The sequence below is a fragment of the Lepisosteus oculatus genome, chromosome 12, assembly GCF_040954835.1.
Source record: "Lepisosteus oculatus isolate fLepOcu1 chromosome 12, fLepOcu1.hap2, whole genome shotgun sequence".
Taxonomy (NCBI): Eukaryota; Metazoa; Chordata; class Actinopteri; order Semionotiformes; family Lepisosteidae; genus Lepisosteus; species Lepisosteus oculatus.
In genome coordinates this window covers 4,825,862-4,846,043 of record NC_090707.1, presented here as the reverse complement: position 1 = coordinate 4,846,043, position 20,182 = coordinate 4,825,862, and the positions used below count along the sequence as shown (strand labels likewise).

The 20,182-nt window shown below is 40.1% G+C and overlaps 1 protein-coding gene across 4 annotated transcripts in view; it reads right to left on the bottom strand.

The window, feature by feature from the left end:
* Nucleotides 1-18,996, bottom strand: part of cacnb4a (calcium channel, voltage-dependent, beta 4a subunit) — a 54,522-nt gene extending 35,526 nt beyond the window's left edge. The window contains exons 1-2 of one of the 4 annotated variants that reach the window (XM_069196326.1): nucleotides 18,763-18,996; nucleotides 16,983-17,066 (exon numbers count right to left, since the gene is read on the bottom strand). In XM_069196326.1, the coding sequence (XP_069052427.1) occupies nucleotides 16,983-17,066; nucleotides 18,763-18,825 (147 nt within the window). In that variant the 5' untranslated portion in view covers nucleotides 18,826-18,996. Of the gene's footprint in view, nucleotides 1-7,368; nucleotides 8,002-16,982; nucleotides 17,067-18,762 lie in introns of those variants that run through there. The other 3 variants (XM_006636252.3, XM_015358531.2, XM_015358529.2) reach the window with 3 other exon arrangements.
* Between the last annotated feature and the right edge of the window lie 1,186 nt (nucleotides 18,997-20,182).

Sequence of the window (20,182 nt, the reverse complement as noted above, 5' to 3'; positions counted from 1 at the left end):
GTTCAAAACACCTTTACAGATTTCCTTGATAAAACCTAAGAAATTAACGAGGAGCCCTGTGACTAAGAGGTCTTTTTTTTCCTCGTTAAGAAGAATCCAAATTCCAGCAACGACTTGCATTCGCACAGAGCTTCCCCATCCACGTTCCAGAGCACTTTACATCCAGGAGGGCGCTGGGTTCACCAGCGACGTGCAGCACCCCCTCACTCACAGCAGAGCAGGGCGAGGGGGAATAAGAGAACGAACATCACCAGGTAAACTGCTGACGAGTTTTAGTTCTATCAAACCTGGACACCGTAGCTAGCATCCCTACTCTTATCCTCTTAAGGTTGTGGGATCTTTCAAAACTAACCAAGAGCCCTGGATTAACATCTCATCTGAGGGACAGTAGCCCCTACAGCACAGTGCCTCCTATGAGCAACAGCACAACCTTCTCAAACTAATTAGATACTTATTACCAAACGGGCAAGTTGGCCTTCCCTTGTTTCCAGCCTACGTTCTTACGTTGAAGATGCTTATGTGTTCTCTGCTGCTGAACACTTTGCTGGCCTGACAGTGAGCATGGTGTTGCATCTCCAAAGCTCAGCAAGGCTGGTCCTGCTCAGTAACAGGATGGATGAAAACCAAGATGTTTCTGCAGGCGATGCCGGCCACAGGGACACAGCTCTCCTCCAATCCACTCGGAGCCCCTAGGGAGGTCCGTGCTGCCCGTGACACATTCACAGATGAGTGGCTTACAGGTGCGTGGGCCGCTGGAGCCTGCCTGCACTCCTTCAATGGCCTCTGTGGGGGGTGACAGGGTGTGTGGCTGTCAAGCCAGGCGTAGCGAATACTCAACTGGCCATTGCACAGTGCAACAGAAAATTGCAATTCCAAATTAAAAAAAAAAACATATCAGCAGAAGATTGTAATAAAACTGTGGGTTTGCAGTAAGAAGGACGAACATTCAGGTGGCATGGGTCACATCCTTCGCCATTCAATCATAACCCACAAGTGCACAGAAAGATCATCTGTAATCGCCGAACCCGTCATGGCCACACAGGACCACACACCCTATCATACAATTAAATATATTTCACAGAGAACGGGGAATTACCGCCTGGAGCACAATACCGCTACAGCTGCGGTTATTTCTGTCAGGACTGTTTTTCACAGACTGTGCAGTATGAACAGAGCTCTTTGAAAAATCCTGCAGAAAGAATGAATGCAATTCAATTTCAGTCTGTACCCAAAAAAGGATGTTTCCTGTCTACATGAATCCATCAAAAGCACGTTGAAGCTTCCCCTACTGTTAAAAAATATGAGCTTTTGAGTACCTAAACTGGGCCAAATACTTTACACTAAACATTATATAAAACTTTCAAAGCACTCTGTCAACAGATAATTTATCATCCATATTCTCCTGGGTGTTAGAGAGAAGTACAGTACATCAGCCTAATTTAAATAAAGAACATGGGTCACTCTTAATACATTGCAGAAGGCCTTGAACAGTTGTAACTTTTTGCAGTTTTCTTCTATTATAGGCGTAATTATTTTTTGTCATTTTCATTAAATACCAAGAGTTTCTTTTACAATTACAAAAGACTCTTTAATGTATTTTAAAAAGCAAAACATACATCCCAGTTTAAGCCAATGTTTTTTAACACAATGAAGCTGTGTCACACAAATATTTCAGTGCTTATGTAAGAGTCCCTGTTCGTAGCTTAAATGTTTCATTTCATTTCTGTAACATCAGGAGCTTCACAGTCCTTTACAGACAAAGCACGTACTGTAAAAAAATAAAGTCTGTTAATATGGCCAATTTTCTTAGTCAGTCTTTTTAAGATACAGCTTGTATGTTACAAATATTATAAATATTTTGCCTTTCCCACTTTAACTTTTGAAATGCTGGGAATAACATTATACCTGTATATTGAATAAGACTGTTTGAAACCAGGATCTCCAAAGACGTGTCTGCTCTTCCCTTTATCATGGAGAATTATCATGAATTTCATCGACAACCTGCTTAGGTAGGGCACCGACGCAGTTTACATCAACAAATATTCCACATTCATTAGACACCATATTCTAGGTGTTCTGACCTACTTTCTTTTGTTCCCATTTTGAGACAAAACCAAAAATTTATAACAACAGTAATTATTCTCTGGTAAAAAAAAACACCTTAAAAAAAACCCAAATGGCAGGAAACAAGCAAATTCGTATTATCCAGGACAAAACTTCCCGGCCAAGCAAGGGAAAGATTTTCCTTTTCTACCACAAAAGAGCACCATCGATGCCTCAGGTATCTAAGACCAATTAAATGTTGATTAAAGCAGAGACGTAATTTACATTTCACCGGGTGTGCCATAATTCCCTTTGTACCATCAGCGATATTCTATGGGTACTTTACCCTCTCTAGATATAATTAAAGCACTGAAACACAAAAAGAAAAACACACTCTCAAATCAATAAATTAATTACTAAATGCCAGTTTAATCTATTACTGGCCCTGAAAAAAATACATTTAAAATGGTCGTGATGTTTTAATTTAATTTCATGAAAGATCACTGACCCACTCATATTTCCCCTATCGACTGTTCTCTGCAACTCATGACTGCTAGGGCTGTCCCATCAGTCACGAGGCAGGAATGCTTGCGCTGGCAGTATCACTCGCACCTCTGCATGGTTTTAACATTTCTACTCCATCTCTCCATTAATTTGGTTGCCAGCCCTTGATTACTAATTGCAGACTTTTTCGACACATTCCACACAGTGAACTAGCTCACTGTGTGGATTTTGCAACCAAGGGTCAAGGCCATATTTGGTGGTTTCTTATAACAGCCCTCGTCCAGTCCTTATCTGTACAACATACTGCAATCCCTGGACCTCATGATCACACCACAGGGCCCACAGTGCCTATCGCCTAGGCATCTGTATTAGTAACAAGGGCATCTATTATTCTTTCTGGAGCCCTTTTTATCTGAGGGTAAAACAAGAACTTTCACAGGTGAATAATGATCTCAGGGTGTTGGGAGTGGGCAATGAAGGATTACATTTTAAGTATAACGCGGCATTTGCATATTTGAGAGCCAAGTACTGTCCTTAATAATGACACTTAACCAGCATAGTTTCTGCAGCCTGATTGGGCGCAGAAGGAAATTCCTGAAGTCCTACAAACATGACTCATCTCAGGAATAGCATGATAGTGGGAGCTCATTCTGCTGAGTCTTAACAACGGTCTGCTGTTATGTTTTAATTGAACGAATTTAGTGTTTTTTTCCAATGAATGATATGCTTTCTGTGTAACCCCCAGTTAATCTCCTCCCCTTAGGACAGACTGACAATTCACTGGGGTACTAGAGTCAGCAATCTGTGTCAGCAGGCAGACTTGAAAGCATCAAGTCAGTTCTGTTCCCTCCATTTTGTGCTCCAGGTCAGTATGACCCCAACTGGTTTTGTGTGAGACAGTGTTTGTTATACAAACTTGATGTTTCATGATCACATGTGCAATACAAACCAGAGGACACAAGTGGAAGCTAAAGGAGAGTGGACTAAGTACAGGTAGCATGCCTTTACACAAAGTGCAGTGGGAGTCTGGAACAGTCTATTCACCCCATTCTTGAAACCAATACTCTAGCTACATTCAAGAAATGGCTCTTGACCATTATGATCTTGTTTGAAAGGTGCCACAGAATTTTGCTTTTGGTAACAGTGATTCTATTTCACTGTCGAGTGCCCACATCACAGTGCTTTCTGTATCCATCTATATTTAGAGAAACATACCTGTTATGGAAATGGAGGAGAAAAATCTGGTGCCATTTTAAGTCATGGATAATAATTAGTCAAAACAACACAAAGAGGAATTCAAACCACATCTAAAAACTGTTCAGATTGGCCAAAGAGAAAACTATTTTATTGCACAAAAAGAGAGGAAGAGAAATAATTACCAATTGTGCTGTACCTTTTTGGCACATATATTGTGGTATCTCAAAGCCCTGCCAAGTCAGACTGGAGCACAGCTCCCACCTGCATACAGCAAACGAATGGATGAATGTCATAACGATCAGAAGGATCATACATCCCTAATATACACCTAGACACCTAAAAATAGCATTATGTTATAATTTGACTTTTGTATAATTTTTTTGTATACATTTTGTATAATTTGTCCACTACAAAAGGAATCCAATTTGATCAGTCTTCAGGTGGACACAATTATTCCATTGTTTTGTTGCTTCAGTTAGGTAGTCTATTTTTCACAGCAGTTAAATGGCAAAACACTGCAAGAGCAAGGTGCTACAGGAAGAAAAAGTAAAATTTGAAGCTTCTCAGAGCCTAAATAAAAATGGAGTGATTTTAAATACATACCTCCTAATCTGTACATTTTGAGTGCTTGCTGAAGTATCAGAATGCAGAGTCTATTCCTGGCAAACAACATCAACAACAAGGAGACAGGAGCAGGGAGTTGTTTCTGATTTAATCCTGTGCTCCTAAAAAGTAACTCCTAAAATGCCACCACGCTTGAATACTTTTTTAACTTTAAAAAACAAAGTTTGAATCCATTTACACTAGACACTGCAGTATTAACATACCTGTATTACAAATCCAGTTAAGGTAGGAATTATAATCCCAGACCTGCTATTACAAAAACTCTCCTCTTCACTATTACATACTCTACAATGAGTTATCAAAGACTTCTCATAACTTTCGAGATAGCAAATTAATTAAGGGTGTGTTTTTTTAGGAAATTCTAGAGAGACTACAGTATTAGTCATCTTCTACTACTAAATGACTGTCAATCCCTCATGTCAAATTTTCTTTTTGAATTGTTATTACGTTTAATGATGTACATCCATATAGGTTGAAAAGAAAATACAAAACCCCACTTTGCCAAAGTGTGAGCCCCTCTAATGTAAAACTAATCTTTGGGTAACACAAAATGTTTTTTTCTCGATAAGGTTTGACTTAAACCCTGTTGAGAAATTAGACAGAAAGTTTGTAAAAGCATCCCAGTCTTCTACAATACCTTGTTTTTGTTTAATCTGAGCTCTTAATTACTGTACTGTATTACTGATATTTATTGGGGCAAATCCCATGTTTTCTTGTCTAGTAATGACAATGGAAAGAACATGAAGTCAAAAGATTTTCATTTGAGCTGCCTCAGCATGACACTGACATGATTAACTCCGTATTACCCTTCTCATCAGCTGCAGCACGTCCAATGTCAATGGATCTGGTAGTTATGCACCACTTTTAATTACACCACATCATCAACGTAAGATTTTCTGTTCATAAAACAATACAAAACGATACTGTACCTTGACAACATTAATTATTTCATTTGTTTTGATGTCTAAATAAACTTTTTCAAAAGATCCAGCATAAAAGCTCTGCTGTGGACTTTGAAGAGCTATAAAAAGCTTAAAAAAGCTTTCAACAGGAACATTAAAAAATGGTTATCTGAAGCAGAGAATACATAAACCATGCCTTAAGTATCCGAGACATAGATTTCAATGCTACTCTGTCACTTGTTCCAAAACACGGGACATATGTTTATGAGGACTGCATGTCTTGTTCAATACTGTAGTGCCTCTTACAGTAGATGTTGCTGTTTTAAAACAAACATTTATCCAGATCACACCTTATCCCAATCAGCAGAAAACACAAGCAGTGAGCATGGGGTATGTTTGCACACAAAGAACTGCTAATGGCCACTAAGTGCAGTCTACAGTAAGCCATTACAAGAGAGACAGAACTGACTCAATAGTTCACAATCATTCAGCAATGACTCAGAAAGGGATCCCTGGTCTTCACAATGAAACCCCAGTACCTGTCTCATGTGCCAACAGGCCAGGTTTCCAGAGGAAACCAATCTTGCTCTTCAAATTATTTAACAAAGTTCTGAAGACTGTTCATTATACCTGGTCCTAGAGGAATAGAAAAATGGGAGAACCAAGGAAAAAGATGAATGGGTTTTGTAATGAATCCGAAACATTCATAGCAATATTTTTAACATTCAGAGATCACTACAGTAAAGACGGTGCGGTAACAATTGGTGCAAGTGCAAGACAGTGAATTTCAAGAAAGGCGTTCCACCTGACGAAGCTTAATTTAAAATGTTTCAGAGTACTGAACATGTGCTTGTCAACAAATACGATTTTGTGGTCATAATAGTCCATTTGATCCCTAAGTAAATATTATTTTGTGACAGAGTTTCTTAAATAGGATGAAATAATTTACATCACTCCTAATGGTATACATTTCCGTTATAAAAACCAGCACATTGGTTTTAAAAGACGATATGTTTTTTCATGATGCCACAAGAGCTAAGCAAATATGGGCTTTACAAATATTGTCCAACAATGTTTGTAATAGAGGAGAAACAGTAGTTTAAATGCCCAGCCAACCTCTTGAAATGGGAGAAATAGTTCTATTCCGCATGGCGAAGCCCATTATGGAGAGTCAAAACACACATCCCTTTTCCCTTTCACTTGAACAGTTTTTTTTTAATTTTAAGATTCCTGAAACTCACGAGCTATCCTCCGTAAAGCACTGTATTACAATTCACTCAATTAAGAAAAAACACCCTGAAAGCCCTTGTTGTTGACAGAAATTGGCTTTCATTTAGCAATTTCTAGTAAATTATGGAAGCCAGACAAAGGCAGAAACAATTCATTATAACTTTGCTTATATGGGTACATCTGAAGGTTTTTTGTTTTGTTGCTTTTGTAAACAATATTGCATATTTTCTGTTACAATACCAAATATACCACTTATTTAAGGACTTGCATATTAAAACTGGTGGAAATGTTGTATATATTCAGTGCTGTATGGTTTGATATTTGAACAGGCATGACACACCTTAATGTATTTGTAGAAGATGCATTTACTGTAAATGTAGTATGGATCCCTTTAGATTTCAGCAGGCACTAGAGGCATCTTTAGGGATTCATCTGCATTCCAGCAAGGAAAAAATGTCCTTACATACAGCACAGCTTTCAGCAAAGGAAAACAGAAAATATGCAGTGAAAATACAGGTGACAGGAAGGGGGAAATTATACATTGAGAAATATAAACACCTCACCTTACTTAAAAGTCTCTTGACCACATACTATTCAAATGGAAGCTAAATCTTTTTCATGTCGGAGAGGGTTCTATTACAAGAAATAAATGGCTCCTCCAGCCTCTTTTGCACATTCAAAAATGTGTGGCCTCACGAAACAGTATTAAATGGAGGACTACTGCAGGTGACACTGAAACATAAGCATTCCCAGCCACCAAGATGTGTAATAAACACCATGCTCATCACTAGCTTCTCTCCGGCCCTGCTCAGCACAGGCAATCCTACTGAAACATAGCTTTTCACAGGAAAAAAAAATCCCCACTCACCGCCTCCGAGTCTTCGAATCCATGCAGGTACAAATTGTCGTACATGGAGGTCTAATATTCCAAGAAGCACCTCTTGATAAATGAAAAAAAATAAAATAAAATTGAGGAACGAACCACAAAAGATGGATGGGGGACCACGATCCCCAAAAAAAAGACACCCCCCCCCCAAAAAAAAAGAAGAGGCCTACACTGGTTTTCCTGAGCCTGCAAGTCAATTATACGTGTATCCCCCAAGCTGAGATGCTCTTCATTCACATTATAAGGCAGTGAGGTTATCCCTAGAGGCAACCCAGACCTGGCATTTTATCTGCCTTCCAAATACAGAGCAGGAAAGCAAATCCTTCCTCAATCACAGCCTGATGACAAAGCGAAGAGGGAGGCAGCGGATTGGCTGCACTGTGCTCCAGTCAGCTGGAAGAACATTCTCCTTGACTGTGAATAAGGAACAGCACGGCTCTGCATCTTGGAAGCAGCATTTTTCCACCTTTTGCTGCTTTTATTCCTCTCTCCTCTCCCTGCCTCTCTCTCTCATCCTCTCTCTGCTGTCTCCCGGAGACCGACAATGCCCTCTGAGAGATTACAGCAGAATCTAATGTTGCTTCCCCGGGTTCCCTTCTGCAGAAGCTTGCATGGGAATGCTTTTTGTGCAACGGGCAATGCAAACATGCTCCTGGGAGCTGAAGATATGAGCATCAAATCGTGCCGGTTTCCATCCTGATCACATGCTTTCCTTTCCACAATTCCACTCTCCTGAACAAATCAGCTCGAGTCATAAATATTCGAGCAGAGACTGCATCTAACTGAGCAGTGAAAAGCACAAGCTCTGGATATGAACAATAGCAAGCCAAACCAGGCTTTTGCTGTTTTTTTTTCTTGAGTTAACCTCTTGAAATAAATGCAATTATGATACTTTAGTTTTAATAGGTAGGTACACTTTGTCATTTTCTCTTAAACAAGTTACATCTTGTCAGCAGAACATCTTCAGATGATTGGTCTAATTTGGCAGTCACCTGTAGATAGACATAAGCTTCCCTTTTTGATATAATTCCCAAACAGGACCTGCTTATCACAGAACTCAGTGAAGAAGCTCATAACAGGACTTAATAAATATTTGTAACAAATAACAATTACTGGTTATTAATCAGCTGCTTGTCACATAACTAAAAGAAAATCAAGTATCTCATTCAAACACTGTTTAAATTCCCCCCAGTAGCATCACAACCTCTATTCTTTTGATTTCTCAATGTGTGCTTTGTAAACTTTCAATTTCAATTTAGGCTTTTCTGTTTGCATTACATTCTGTAAGTTCACTCTACAGTTTTCAATGGACACAAATGACCCAAAAGGAGTTTAGCAAATGTATAATCTTCTAGCATGAGTAAGAAAATAATTGAAACAAATCTGAGTACTAACAGAAAGCAATAAAAAAGTTGCAACACAGTCTTGAATTTGGTGAGTCTAAATACAACCTTGGATTCAAGTCTTTTAATTGTTGCAAGAGACTCCAGTCTACTCAGTTCATCACAACATATGAGAATTTAATAGATTTATGGATTCCAGGACAAGGATGTTGAATTTTAGGAAGGGAGTCTTCTGACTTTATTCTAACACAGCTCATTACACAGAGGACTAAATTCAGATTTATTTTATACATTGCATTGCTAATACATTTCAATGCGTAAACAGTGCACAGGAGGTCACGGGGAATGTAAGCCCAGTTCGGAGGCTTTGCCAGTGACAGTCATGATTTCCACAGAAAAGCCCGTGTCACGAGTTTAATGGGGCTTGTGCGCTGAGCCAGTTACAGAAGTGACGTCTCCCTCCTCTGGAGTCGAGACCGTGTTAAACTGGGCGGCAGCAGAGGACGTGATGTTTTGTCACGGAGGAGTTGCCCTCTGTCTCGGGACTGGCTCGAATCCTGGCAAGGGCAGGGGAAGCTGCACTCGTCGTGTGAAACCGGAGAGAGAAACTCAAGCCATTTTCATTTCAGGTGAACTGAAACTGCCGACAGCTAAGTAAGCTTATGTAGAAGGCGAGTAAATGTCACTAAGGTACTGTACGTGCTGCCTTATGAATTTCGAAGCGCACTTGAATGTCGAAGGTGATGAACCTAGAAACCCAGCAGGTGAGAACATGGAGTCCAGCTCCAGCGAAACATGCTTCGTCAGGCAGAGTGCCAAAGGAGCATCATGATGCTGTGTTATCGTACAAGCAAACAAAACTCAAGGAAAACCACCGTCTGATCCCAAATAGCCTGGGATCAGCCTGGGTAGAAAGTGTACAATGGGTCTTACAATTTGTAATAAACTAATGCAAAACTTATCACTTGTGTCTGCATGTGTCTAATGCTAAGTTTTTTCTTATGCAATCCAAGAAGATAAGCTTAACATGTGCCCAGCAAAGAATTTACCTCAGCAAAACTGAATTTGTATCAGTTGAACAGAACACTTTAAGGGGGTTTTCCTTCCTTTATATAAACCTTTAACTAACCATTTACTAAACTGTGTGCATATCTAACTCAGATGTTATGAAAGCAATGTCTTACTATTGGCAGCAGGGAGCACTAAAGTATCACATAACTACAGAGCTACTGAACTATAGCTGTTGCATTCACTGCATCTACAAGGAGTGGTAATTAAAGCTTGATTTGCTTGATAGTAGACTAAATTGCTTTTACATAAATGTATTCTATATAGGGCAGGCAATTGAGCCGATTGGAAAACTTCCAACGTAATTTAATGGCATTTAATGCAAGTTACGTTTGAAAAATGGTCAGTATCCTACTAATTGCCCTGGATGCAATTCACTCTCACCAACCACGTCTAGTCGAGGAAAAATTTGATGGAGGGAACATAACACCCCTATCAGTTAAGGGAAACTATTTAATTTGAGTCGCACATCGCGGAAAACTGTCACACATAGCATGGAAACATGTTCTTGATACAGTTGCAATTATTGTCCATCCCCATTAATTATTCACTGAATAAATGTGTTACTATATATGCTTAATATATGCTGGTCCTTAAAATGCCAGCTGATGACAGTAACTTGCATTTTCTGTGCAACTTAAATTATTGTTACACAATTATTGTTACGGTAGTAAAAAAAAAGGAATTACATATTGTATTAGAGCAGCACCAGCAGATCCTAAAGAGACAGTAGACTGTTGAACTGGGGGTCACAAACTAGGAGAAAGGAAGAAAAACAGGTTTTATTTATTGAATCTTAAAAAGAAAACTCTGCCTCCCTTCTGACTTTTGTTGATTGACAAGCGAAAGGAACAAGATCATTTATATCTCAGTCCTGCATCGGAACTGCAGTCTATCATTTTAAGGAAATTACCTACACTTCCTAGCATTCTGTAGCCAGAGCACACTCTGCTCCTGTGCTTTGTTTTGTTTTTAATTCTTTAAAGTGCTCTGGAATGCCTTGGCTTACAAAATGCACTGTGAATATAAATAAATCAGGTTGTACTGTATTGAAAATGTAAGCCTTCATCTGCGTTTTTGCCAAACAATCCAAGACATTCTTGCAAGTACTTGTATCAGAAAATTATTACATTTGAATTTTCCTCATAACTCCGACCACACACCTACTGTATGCTGCTGCCTTGTTCTTGGCCGTATCCCAGGGCTGCCAGCTGCTCTCTGAGTCAGGAATTTTCTGTAAGTGCTGCAAAGCTAAGTAGGTCTATTTAATCAATTAAAATATATAACCCCATGATCCCCATTATATAACAAGGGAAAACTGATGATCTGTCGTAATTAAAAAAACAAAGACTGAGTGTCTCATTGAGTGTATGACTGTAACAACTTTCTGTTAGGGTCACATCTAAGTGATCTATGGCAACAATTTAAACAATTGTACCATAACATTTCAGTTTTTGTCCTTAACTGTGTAACAATTAATGAGATGTTCCTTATAATATGATTGCACAGTGTATTGACGGCAGACGTCATGAAAGTTTTGTTTCAATTTTTCAATTCTCATAAGGCTCATTTTCAAAGCCTTCTTTGCAAATCATTTCTATTCAATAAGCTGCTTCAGCTTAAACATAAACACATTGAACACACGTACGATTGCAGTATTTTTGAAGGCAGTATTTAAAAAAAAACTGTACAGCACTTTTCAGCCTGTAAGATCAAAAGGCGCCTTACCTATAAGAGGGGACTCCTTTCATCCCCCCACTGAATCCACAGCAGACCCAGAAGAGAAGTGAGAAACTGCTAAACCATTGGTTTTCATGGGGAATTCAAGGAGGTAAGGGTGGGCAAGCCCAGAATGAGATTCGCACCTTGCTCCGATGAACAGACATAAGATTTCTAATAATCGACTTTGGTTTAGTGTCTTATTCAAAAGACGGCACCGTCCTTTAGCATAGTGTCCATGGTCTCCATAAGCTGCTGAAGATTTAGAGACCCTGATCCAGGGAGTGATACACCCCCTACTGGCCACACACCAGCAGCAACTGGCTTTTCACTGGAGGTTTGCCATCCCAGTACTGACCTGGCCCAGCCTTGCTGAGGTTTTGACATCACAATACAAAATGGCAATGCAGCACTAAAACATCTGTTAGCAATCCATTTTTTATTCAGTCCTGTTTTATCCAATACAGAGGTTGCAGGGGAGCTGGAGCCTATCCTTACAGGCCACTAGTGCAAGGCAGGATACACCCTGGGTGAGACGCCAGTCCATTGCAGGGCACACACAGACATAAACATGCACAAATTTACCCACTGCTCCCAGAAGCCAGTTAACCTGCCAGTATGTCTTTGGACTGTGAGAGCAACCCACATGAGCACAGGATGGACATAAAGACTCCACACAGACAGCACCCCAGGAATTCACCCCAGAGCCCCTGTGCTGTGTGGCAGTAATGCTGACCAATGCGCCACCATGCCTCCCAACATCTATTCAGATTTTTAATTAGAAAAGTATTCTGCTTTCCTTAATTATTGTAACAACTGTTACCCAAAAAAGACATTTATAAACCATATGAATCCCGATGGATATTCCCATCTTATAATGTCTTGATTATATCAGTTGCTAAACATGGTATATTACAGTCAAGATCTCAGAAACAAGAAGGAACCTTTCCATATAATTTGTATTTTTTACAATTTAGTAAAATTATTAGCTTTTCTGAAATTGCTTAAGCTTTTTCTACTTCAGTTCAAAATGGATTAAACCACAAAACACAGAGATTTCAACAGATGCTGCAATATCCAGAGGAAAAGTAAATCATCTACTACTGTATGTCTGTAAATTGTGTTGGTTTTTTTCTTCTTGGTCAAAAGATGGCAGATTATAGTCTCTTATTTTGAATAATAAATAAGATTTTTTCAATTTAATTTGCAGTATTTCGAACTGCAAACATTAATGTCCACTCATTAGTAGAACATTGCTCAAAATCTCAAAATACATTCAACCATGTAACAGCCATTTGTAGATGTGACCTGGTTCCAAAATACAGGCGCTAAGAATATCTCCGGATATAAATCCACTTTATGACATGCCAGCTTGTTTTAGCAGTGGAAATCATATCTGAGGAACAAGTGATGAGTGTGCAAACCACAGCTAGCAAACCATTCCCCCTGAAATGATCAAACACAGAAATCCACTAGATATGAGAGACAGATAGTTCAGCAGTTATTTGCATGTATTAATAATGCCAGAAAAAGTCAGGGAATGCACATTAACTTACACCACTTGTCTGCAATGTATGCAAATTTCCCTGATCACAAGACCTGCTGAGCACTTCAGTAGATCTGTGTATGAGAGCTGAGTGCAGTTATTCAGTGAGATTTACAGAAAAGGAGAAGCATCTGATTTGTTTTATCGGGGCACGATAGTGGGTGTCTGGAGCAACTGGCACACTCTTCAGTGCAGTTAGAGGCTGCATTAACACTTTCATTAAAACACTCTCCTGGCTTTTAATGGAATTGCAGACACTGCATCACCAGAATTATTAAAGCACAATCTTAGCAATGGATCTAGTAGTTGATGAAGGCACCTGGAGAAGGCTTCACCAACAAAACGTTGTGCTTTCTCTCTTGTTTTTTCAGCATGGAATAAACCTATTAATTGTTCCTTCGCAGACTACGCATGTTGACGCAGCTCCCCACCTGAACTACAAGAATTATTGAGCCCACCATTGTACATGGAGAAAGCACAACAATCTAGTCAGGGTTACAAGAGCAATTCAATATAAACCTGTGGGCTGTAGTGGGATGAAATAATTTATCATCTGAAATACTAAGCTAAAAGCTGAAAGAAGGGACAGAAGAATATTGCAGTAAATCCACAAGCTATAAATTCTAGTTATATTAGCCTAGGTTACAATTACCCTTATGTGGAGATGGGTCTTCTAAAGAAGATAAAAGCCTATGGTATGTATCTTGCATGTGTCTTACAAACCATTGTGGTTAATGATCTGTGCACACATTAAAAGACAGCAGACTCCGTTCTCCCTCTGACCTTCCCTCCACACTGGAGCCTAGTCTCATTATTGTACCATTTCCCTCTGCTCTCCAAATATAATTCCATGGCAGCAGCATGTGACTCATGTCTGCAGCAAGGAAAAAAAAAATCGGAAAAGTAGGTGGATGAATGGTGAATCTTAACTCTTTGATTTACCTTGCCCAAAACAAAAAGTGATCTTCACCCAGAACTACAGTATTTTTATGATGAACATCTACAGCATATATATGCGGACTACCCTGTTTGTAGGTAAGGCTAGGGCCAGTCAGTACTGAGACAGGAGACCTCAAAAGAGGACTGTGATGTAGGAGGTATCGTCTTTCAGCTTCTGAAAAAGTAAGGGTATTAAGCTCAGTGTCGTGTCTAAATTTCCACTCCGTTCTTGTTATTTTAGAATGCCACAAAAACATTTTGGGCATTTATAGTGAAAATCATGTTACAATGAGAACATCGTTGATTGATAAATAGTGTCTTTAAAAGAGATTTTATGCAACACATGCACTGCCTAAGCAGAAACTTTGCACTTCAGATATTCTGAAACAATCTTCCCATATTACAAATCATACCCCAGGATGCACCTGGAAGGTTGTGGGTTCAAATCCCAGGTGAGACACTACTGTTGACCTTTGAGCAAGATACTTCAACTGCACAGTTCCAGTAAAATACCCAGCTGTATGAATGTGGGCACATGTAAGTCGCTTTGGCTAAAACCAACCGATAAATTATTAGTAATCGGATATATCTACAAATAAACAATTTGGAAGAAACCATATTATGAAAGAGTATCTCATCAGTTAATAGTCTGTACATACAGGACATGGATAACTTACTCCCAAGAAGAGTTTCTAATTTATTTTCTATGAATTTACACATGATAAAACACATGACTGGAAAATATGACATGAAATATTCAGAGCATGTGCAACACATCTTGCACTTCTAAACTACTCTTAGTGCAAGATCACCCAGGGTGCTTCCCACTGAAAAAAACAATTACAGAAATAATTAACTCAACATGTAATCTGGCAGCCCATGAAAAAAGGAAAGAAAAAGCATTCAAACTTTTTTTTAAAAATACACAGTAATATAAATAGCTTATACTGTCTTGAAACTGTTTGAAATTCACATTATATAAAGTTTATCTGAAAATATATTCATGAGGTGAGCCCAGCAGAAGAAAAGCCAGCAAATAATGTACAAGGGTCCTTGTGTTTGAATTGCTCATACAGAGTTGCCTTGGAAACTCTTTTGTTTTGATGGCTCAACCAGTGGTGAAGCTTTTTAAAATATTCAGACATTTCCCACAAATGATCATTTACATTCATCACAGAAACAGTCTATGCCGCACATAAGCTTGCTTGCCAGCTGGACCCAAAGCTCGCATACGGTGAAAAAACCTATCAATTAGACCATACCTAAGAATATATAAAAACCTGGCTTCACAGACTGTGATTAAGAACCAAAGTCAGGTCAGATGCAAGGTGGACAATAAAGGACAGAGAAACCACTGGAATAGTGGTTCTCAAACACAGGTCTGGGATCTCTAGGGACCCCAAGAGCAGAATATAATGTTTCACTCCCAGGCTCACCAGCAAGCTAATCACTTTAGTACAGTGGATCTCTCCTCTCTCAGCATTTACAAAACATCTGTAGATCTGCAGTTCTTCTTTAAATGTTTATTATAGTTTTATTATTCAGCCATCTACCCTTTTTCCCCAGGAGGATCACTGGGGAGCTAGAGCTGATCCCGGCAAGCTATGGACACAAGGCAGGTTACACCCCGGATGGGACGCCAGGGCAGGGCAGACACACGCACCAGGGGCAATTTTACCACAAGCCAGTTAACCTACCAGTATGTCTTAGGGCTACAGGAGGAAAACAGAGCACCTGCAGGAAACCCACACAAGCATGAGGAGAACAGACAAGCTCCACAGAGACAGCAGCCCAAGAATTGCATGAGGAGAACAGACAAGCCCCACAGAGACAGCAGCCCAGGAATTGCATGAGGAGAACAGACAAGCTCCACAGAGACAGCAGCCCAAGAATTGCATGGGGAGAACAGACAAGCCCCACAGAGACAGCAGCCCAAGAATTCCATGGGGAGAACAGACAAGCCCCACAGAGACAGCAGCCCAGGAATTGCATGAGGAGAACAGACAAGCTCCACAGAGACAGTAGCCCAGGAATTGCATGAGGAGAACATACAAGCTCCACAGAGGCAGCAGCCCAGGAATTGCATGAGGAGAACAGACAAGCTCCACAGAGACAGCAGCCCAGGAATTGCATGAGGAGAACAGACAAGCCCCACAGAGACAGCAGCCCAGGAATTGCATGAGGAGAACAGACAAGCTCCACAGAGACAGCAGCCCAGGAATTGCATGAGGAGAACATACAAGCTCCACAGAGGCAGCAGCCCAGGAATTGCATGAGGAGAACAGACAAGCCCCACAGAGACAGCAGCCCAGGAATTTCATGAGGAGAACAGACAAGCTCCACAGAGACAGTAGCCCAGGAATTGCATGAGGAGAACATACAAGCTCCACAGAGGCAGCAGCCCAGGAATTGCATGAGGAGAACAGACAAGCTCCACAGAGACAGCAGCCCAGGAATTGCATGAGGAGAACAGACAAGCTCCACAGAGACAGCAGCCCAGGAATTGCATGAGGAGAACATACAAGCTCCACAGAGACAGCAGCCCAGGAATTGAACCCAGAGCCCCAGCACTGCCCAGCTGCATGGCTAACCACTGCGCCCCATGGCACCCATCTTACTATAAATAAAAAACACAAATTTGAACATGGCCGTGTGTGTAAATTGTGTATTCTTGTTGAGTGCACGTTTTTACAACAGTCGTATATGGCTTAGAACCTCTGCACTAGAAATTCTGGTTCGTTAATCATATTTAGCAATAGATACTGTAAAATATTATAGTTGGTTAAAAGTACATTATCTATCATCTTTTCTGCATACAATTAATAGCGGGTACTAATAGACAGAGAGCATATGACAATACAATACTTTCACGCCTGCAGCCAAATAAACACAGCAAACATCCTTTGCAACCAGCATTGCTACTTTCCCAAAGGCAGCTCGCACCCTGAGCCGGGCACCCCCCCCCCCCCCTCGCCCCTCACCTGTCTGAGAATGAAGCTGGTCGAGGTTGTGCTGCCATCTGATCTCTTCAGCCGGCTCCTCCGGGACTGAGTCCCTCTGGTCACCTGGTTCAGAGACACTTAATTACCCCCCTGAAAGGTGGAGACCCCCCCCCCCAGGCCCCCCAGTAGAGGAACCTCCGCCTGCCACCCCTGGAGTTTGGCGGACGCGACGGAGATACAGCAGGGCCACGATGTTGACAGGCAACAACGTCATCCACGTGCAACGTGGGAGATGAACCACTTCCAGTTGGCAAGCTGGTTTCCTGTGGGGCAATCACGAGCTTTTCTCTGCCGCCACAGCCTCGAGTGTCACCTGCCACACGGAACCCGGGAGCATGTACCCCCGGCTGGAGAAGCCGTCTCACAAACGCCCCTTCCGGGGCAACTGCATCTGCACATGCCACTGCAGGGCAAGGAAAAGCTGGAGCACTAACTGAATCTGAATACTGGGATTGGGGAAAAAAACTTTTCAATGTGTTGTAAAATACAAAGCTGACGAGTCATTTGCACCATTTATATGATATGCCATCATACGCCAAAGCAACCTACCACACATTCTAAGGCTGTTTTGTGCTTAACATCATCTCTAAGTAAATGGTGGCCATTTTTATACAGTTGGAGATTATTCACATATAAACTACATACTGTACATGAATTTGCACATATGCACATTTTTCAGTTATGCAAATACGTCATCGGGAACGTTAGGAAAACTGACCTTATTAGACTAGGCTAATTGTACCCAGATGATGTGCTCTATTTTCAGCTGAGGAAAAGATTGCTATAGAATGATGCTCAATGTGATGTTTAAACATCAGTAACTCAGCTCCAGTCCCTCTCTTAAGGGACTGTTTTCAAACAAGGCCAAATTAACTAGGTCATATTTTTGTTATACATAAACAATCTTGATTTGGTCACTACAACTTCTTCTTTTTCATTTAAAGACAAGAAATATTTTGAATTTTTATACTTAAACCCTGAGAAATAGAGAAAAAAAAACCAACATAATATTAAATGACCTACTTAGCATATGTAAACTGGATGTTTCATACTCCAGCATTTTTCAATACCCATTGTAAAAAAATGTTTGACTGCAACACATCAATAGTATGATTTTCAAAGGTTTGTCTTCCAGGGAAAAATCACAACCTTGAATTTTGAAATTAAAATCTGTCATAGCAAAGCATTTTAACAAATACAAACAGCACATTTTACAAGATACCTTTTTGGAATGTAATTTATCACTAGAGAGAAACACCACCTTTTCCCGTGTAAATGTATACAAAGCAAAGCAGTGTTGCTCACATAAAGTCTCACTTTCTTCACCTAGTTAACTGTTCTTATTTCATATTTTAAGGAAATTGGACAAAATATAAAAAAATATATGGTGAATAGCTGAAATACACCCACAAAACAGTGTAAAAACTAGAGGGGTGATTCCTTTTAAAAACTTTCTTCCTTTCATCATCCAAAATCCAAAATTATTTAATGGTTGAGCACATTACATAGGAGTTAAGGCGACATTTGTGCTATTGGATACGACAAATCTAAGAAAATTTGCAGAACTTCAGGACAGATTGAACTTTCTTTTGAAGATCTTTAACAAACTTGTGCAATAGTAGTATATGCGTGAAGATCAAAAAGAGAATTGATAGACTACTGCAGCAGACAAATTCTGTATTTTTCTAATGCTCGTTTTAGCAGGACCAGCCAAAACTGAAAGCAGAGCAGGGAGAAAACGGTGCTCTCTGTGTCTTACCTGAAAGATGGGTGTTTGCAGTCCATCCCCGAGCTTATGTCTGGCGTATAGGTGTCTGGACATCTCCGACAGATCATTTGTCCAGCTTTGAGCTTTGCTTTCTCCCCCAGCCAAATGGAAGTGCGAGTAATGAATTGTCTTCTCCAGCCTCACTTTCACACGTTAAAACTGATGATTCCCTCTGTTACTGTAGAGCCTCATTACCTGAGGCTGAAAACAGCACTGATTCAAAGTTAAAGCTACAGTGTGCACAGCACTCAAAATGGTGTTCGGTCTTCACTGCTAAGTTCAAGTCAGTTCTACAAGGATAGGGGGCATCTGAGAAGGACAGACCAACGACACAGATTTGCGCACACATAAGGAACATAAGATTTTTGAGGAAGCATTCAAACATGTAAATACAGCATTTGGGGTAAAAATGTGGACTTGAGATCTCAACATTAAAAAAAAATGTATTAACAAAGACAGTGGGATGCAAATAATCTGAAGCTTTTTATTGAAAGGGTCATTAATCCTTATGTGTAAGGAGCTGCAGAAAACTAAATATTTTACATGCTATGCAGTTTTTAAACAATCAAAGATATAAAATTATTCTGTAGATCACTAAAGGTTTTATAGCATAATTGATTAGTAAATGTTATAAGGGATCTGTAGGTGTTTTTCATATAATTATTTTCAAGCAAGTGAAATCTATTTTTAGAGTGATTAAATTGAACTTGATTCTCAGACCAACAACCACTGCCACATAAAACATTAAAAGTAGCTCCACTAAACTTCACAGATTAAAAATGAAATAACTATTTTATTCTAAAATGAAGCATTTTTAAAACTCTCCTCATAGGCAAACAATACAAAAACGTTGATATACAGTATATTAAATGAGTCCAATGCCCTAAATCTCTTTCAGATGAACTGAACACATAATATTACCAGAAGTGTGTTTTGACTGTATTACACATCAGTAAGGGATGTCAGTGCTTGACCCACTGTGGGGAATCAAATTAATTCAGGAACACATTTCTAACCAGTATGTTCCAAGCATCAACTGAAACTGCTAAATAAAGTTGTGCTGTAACCCTTGACGAAAAAGGATGATTTATGTATATTTAGAACATAGCTAGGGGACTCAACATGGATTAACCAGTAAGAGCACATGGTTCGTCCCTCCAGTCCGGACACCCAGAGCATGCGTTTCCCAGCTGCTGCTCTACCACGTGGAAGTGAACAACATCTGATGCAGCACTGTTGCCAATCTGCAGAGTGGGTATGGATGGGACCGTTTCTGCTAAAATGGATCTCGCATGCCTGCCTTCACAGCACTCTAGGCTCTCCGCTAGTTCACCGCAGGGCACAGCCGGCCCTGGGACCCACAGGTGTGCATCTGGGAACCCCACAGCTCAGCAGGCCTGGCCAACGGCAG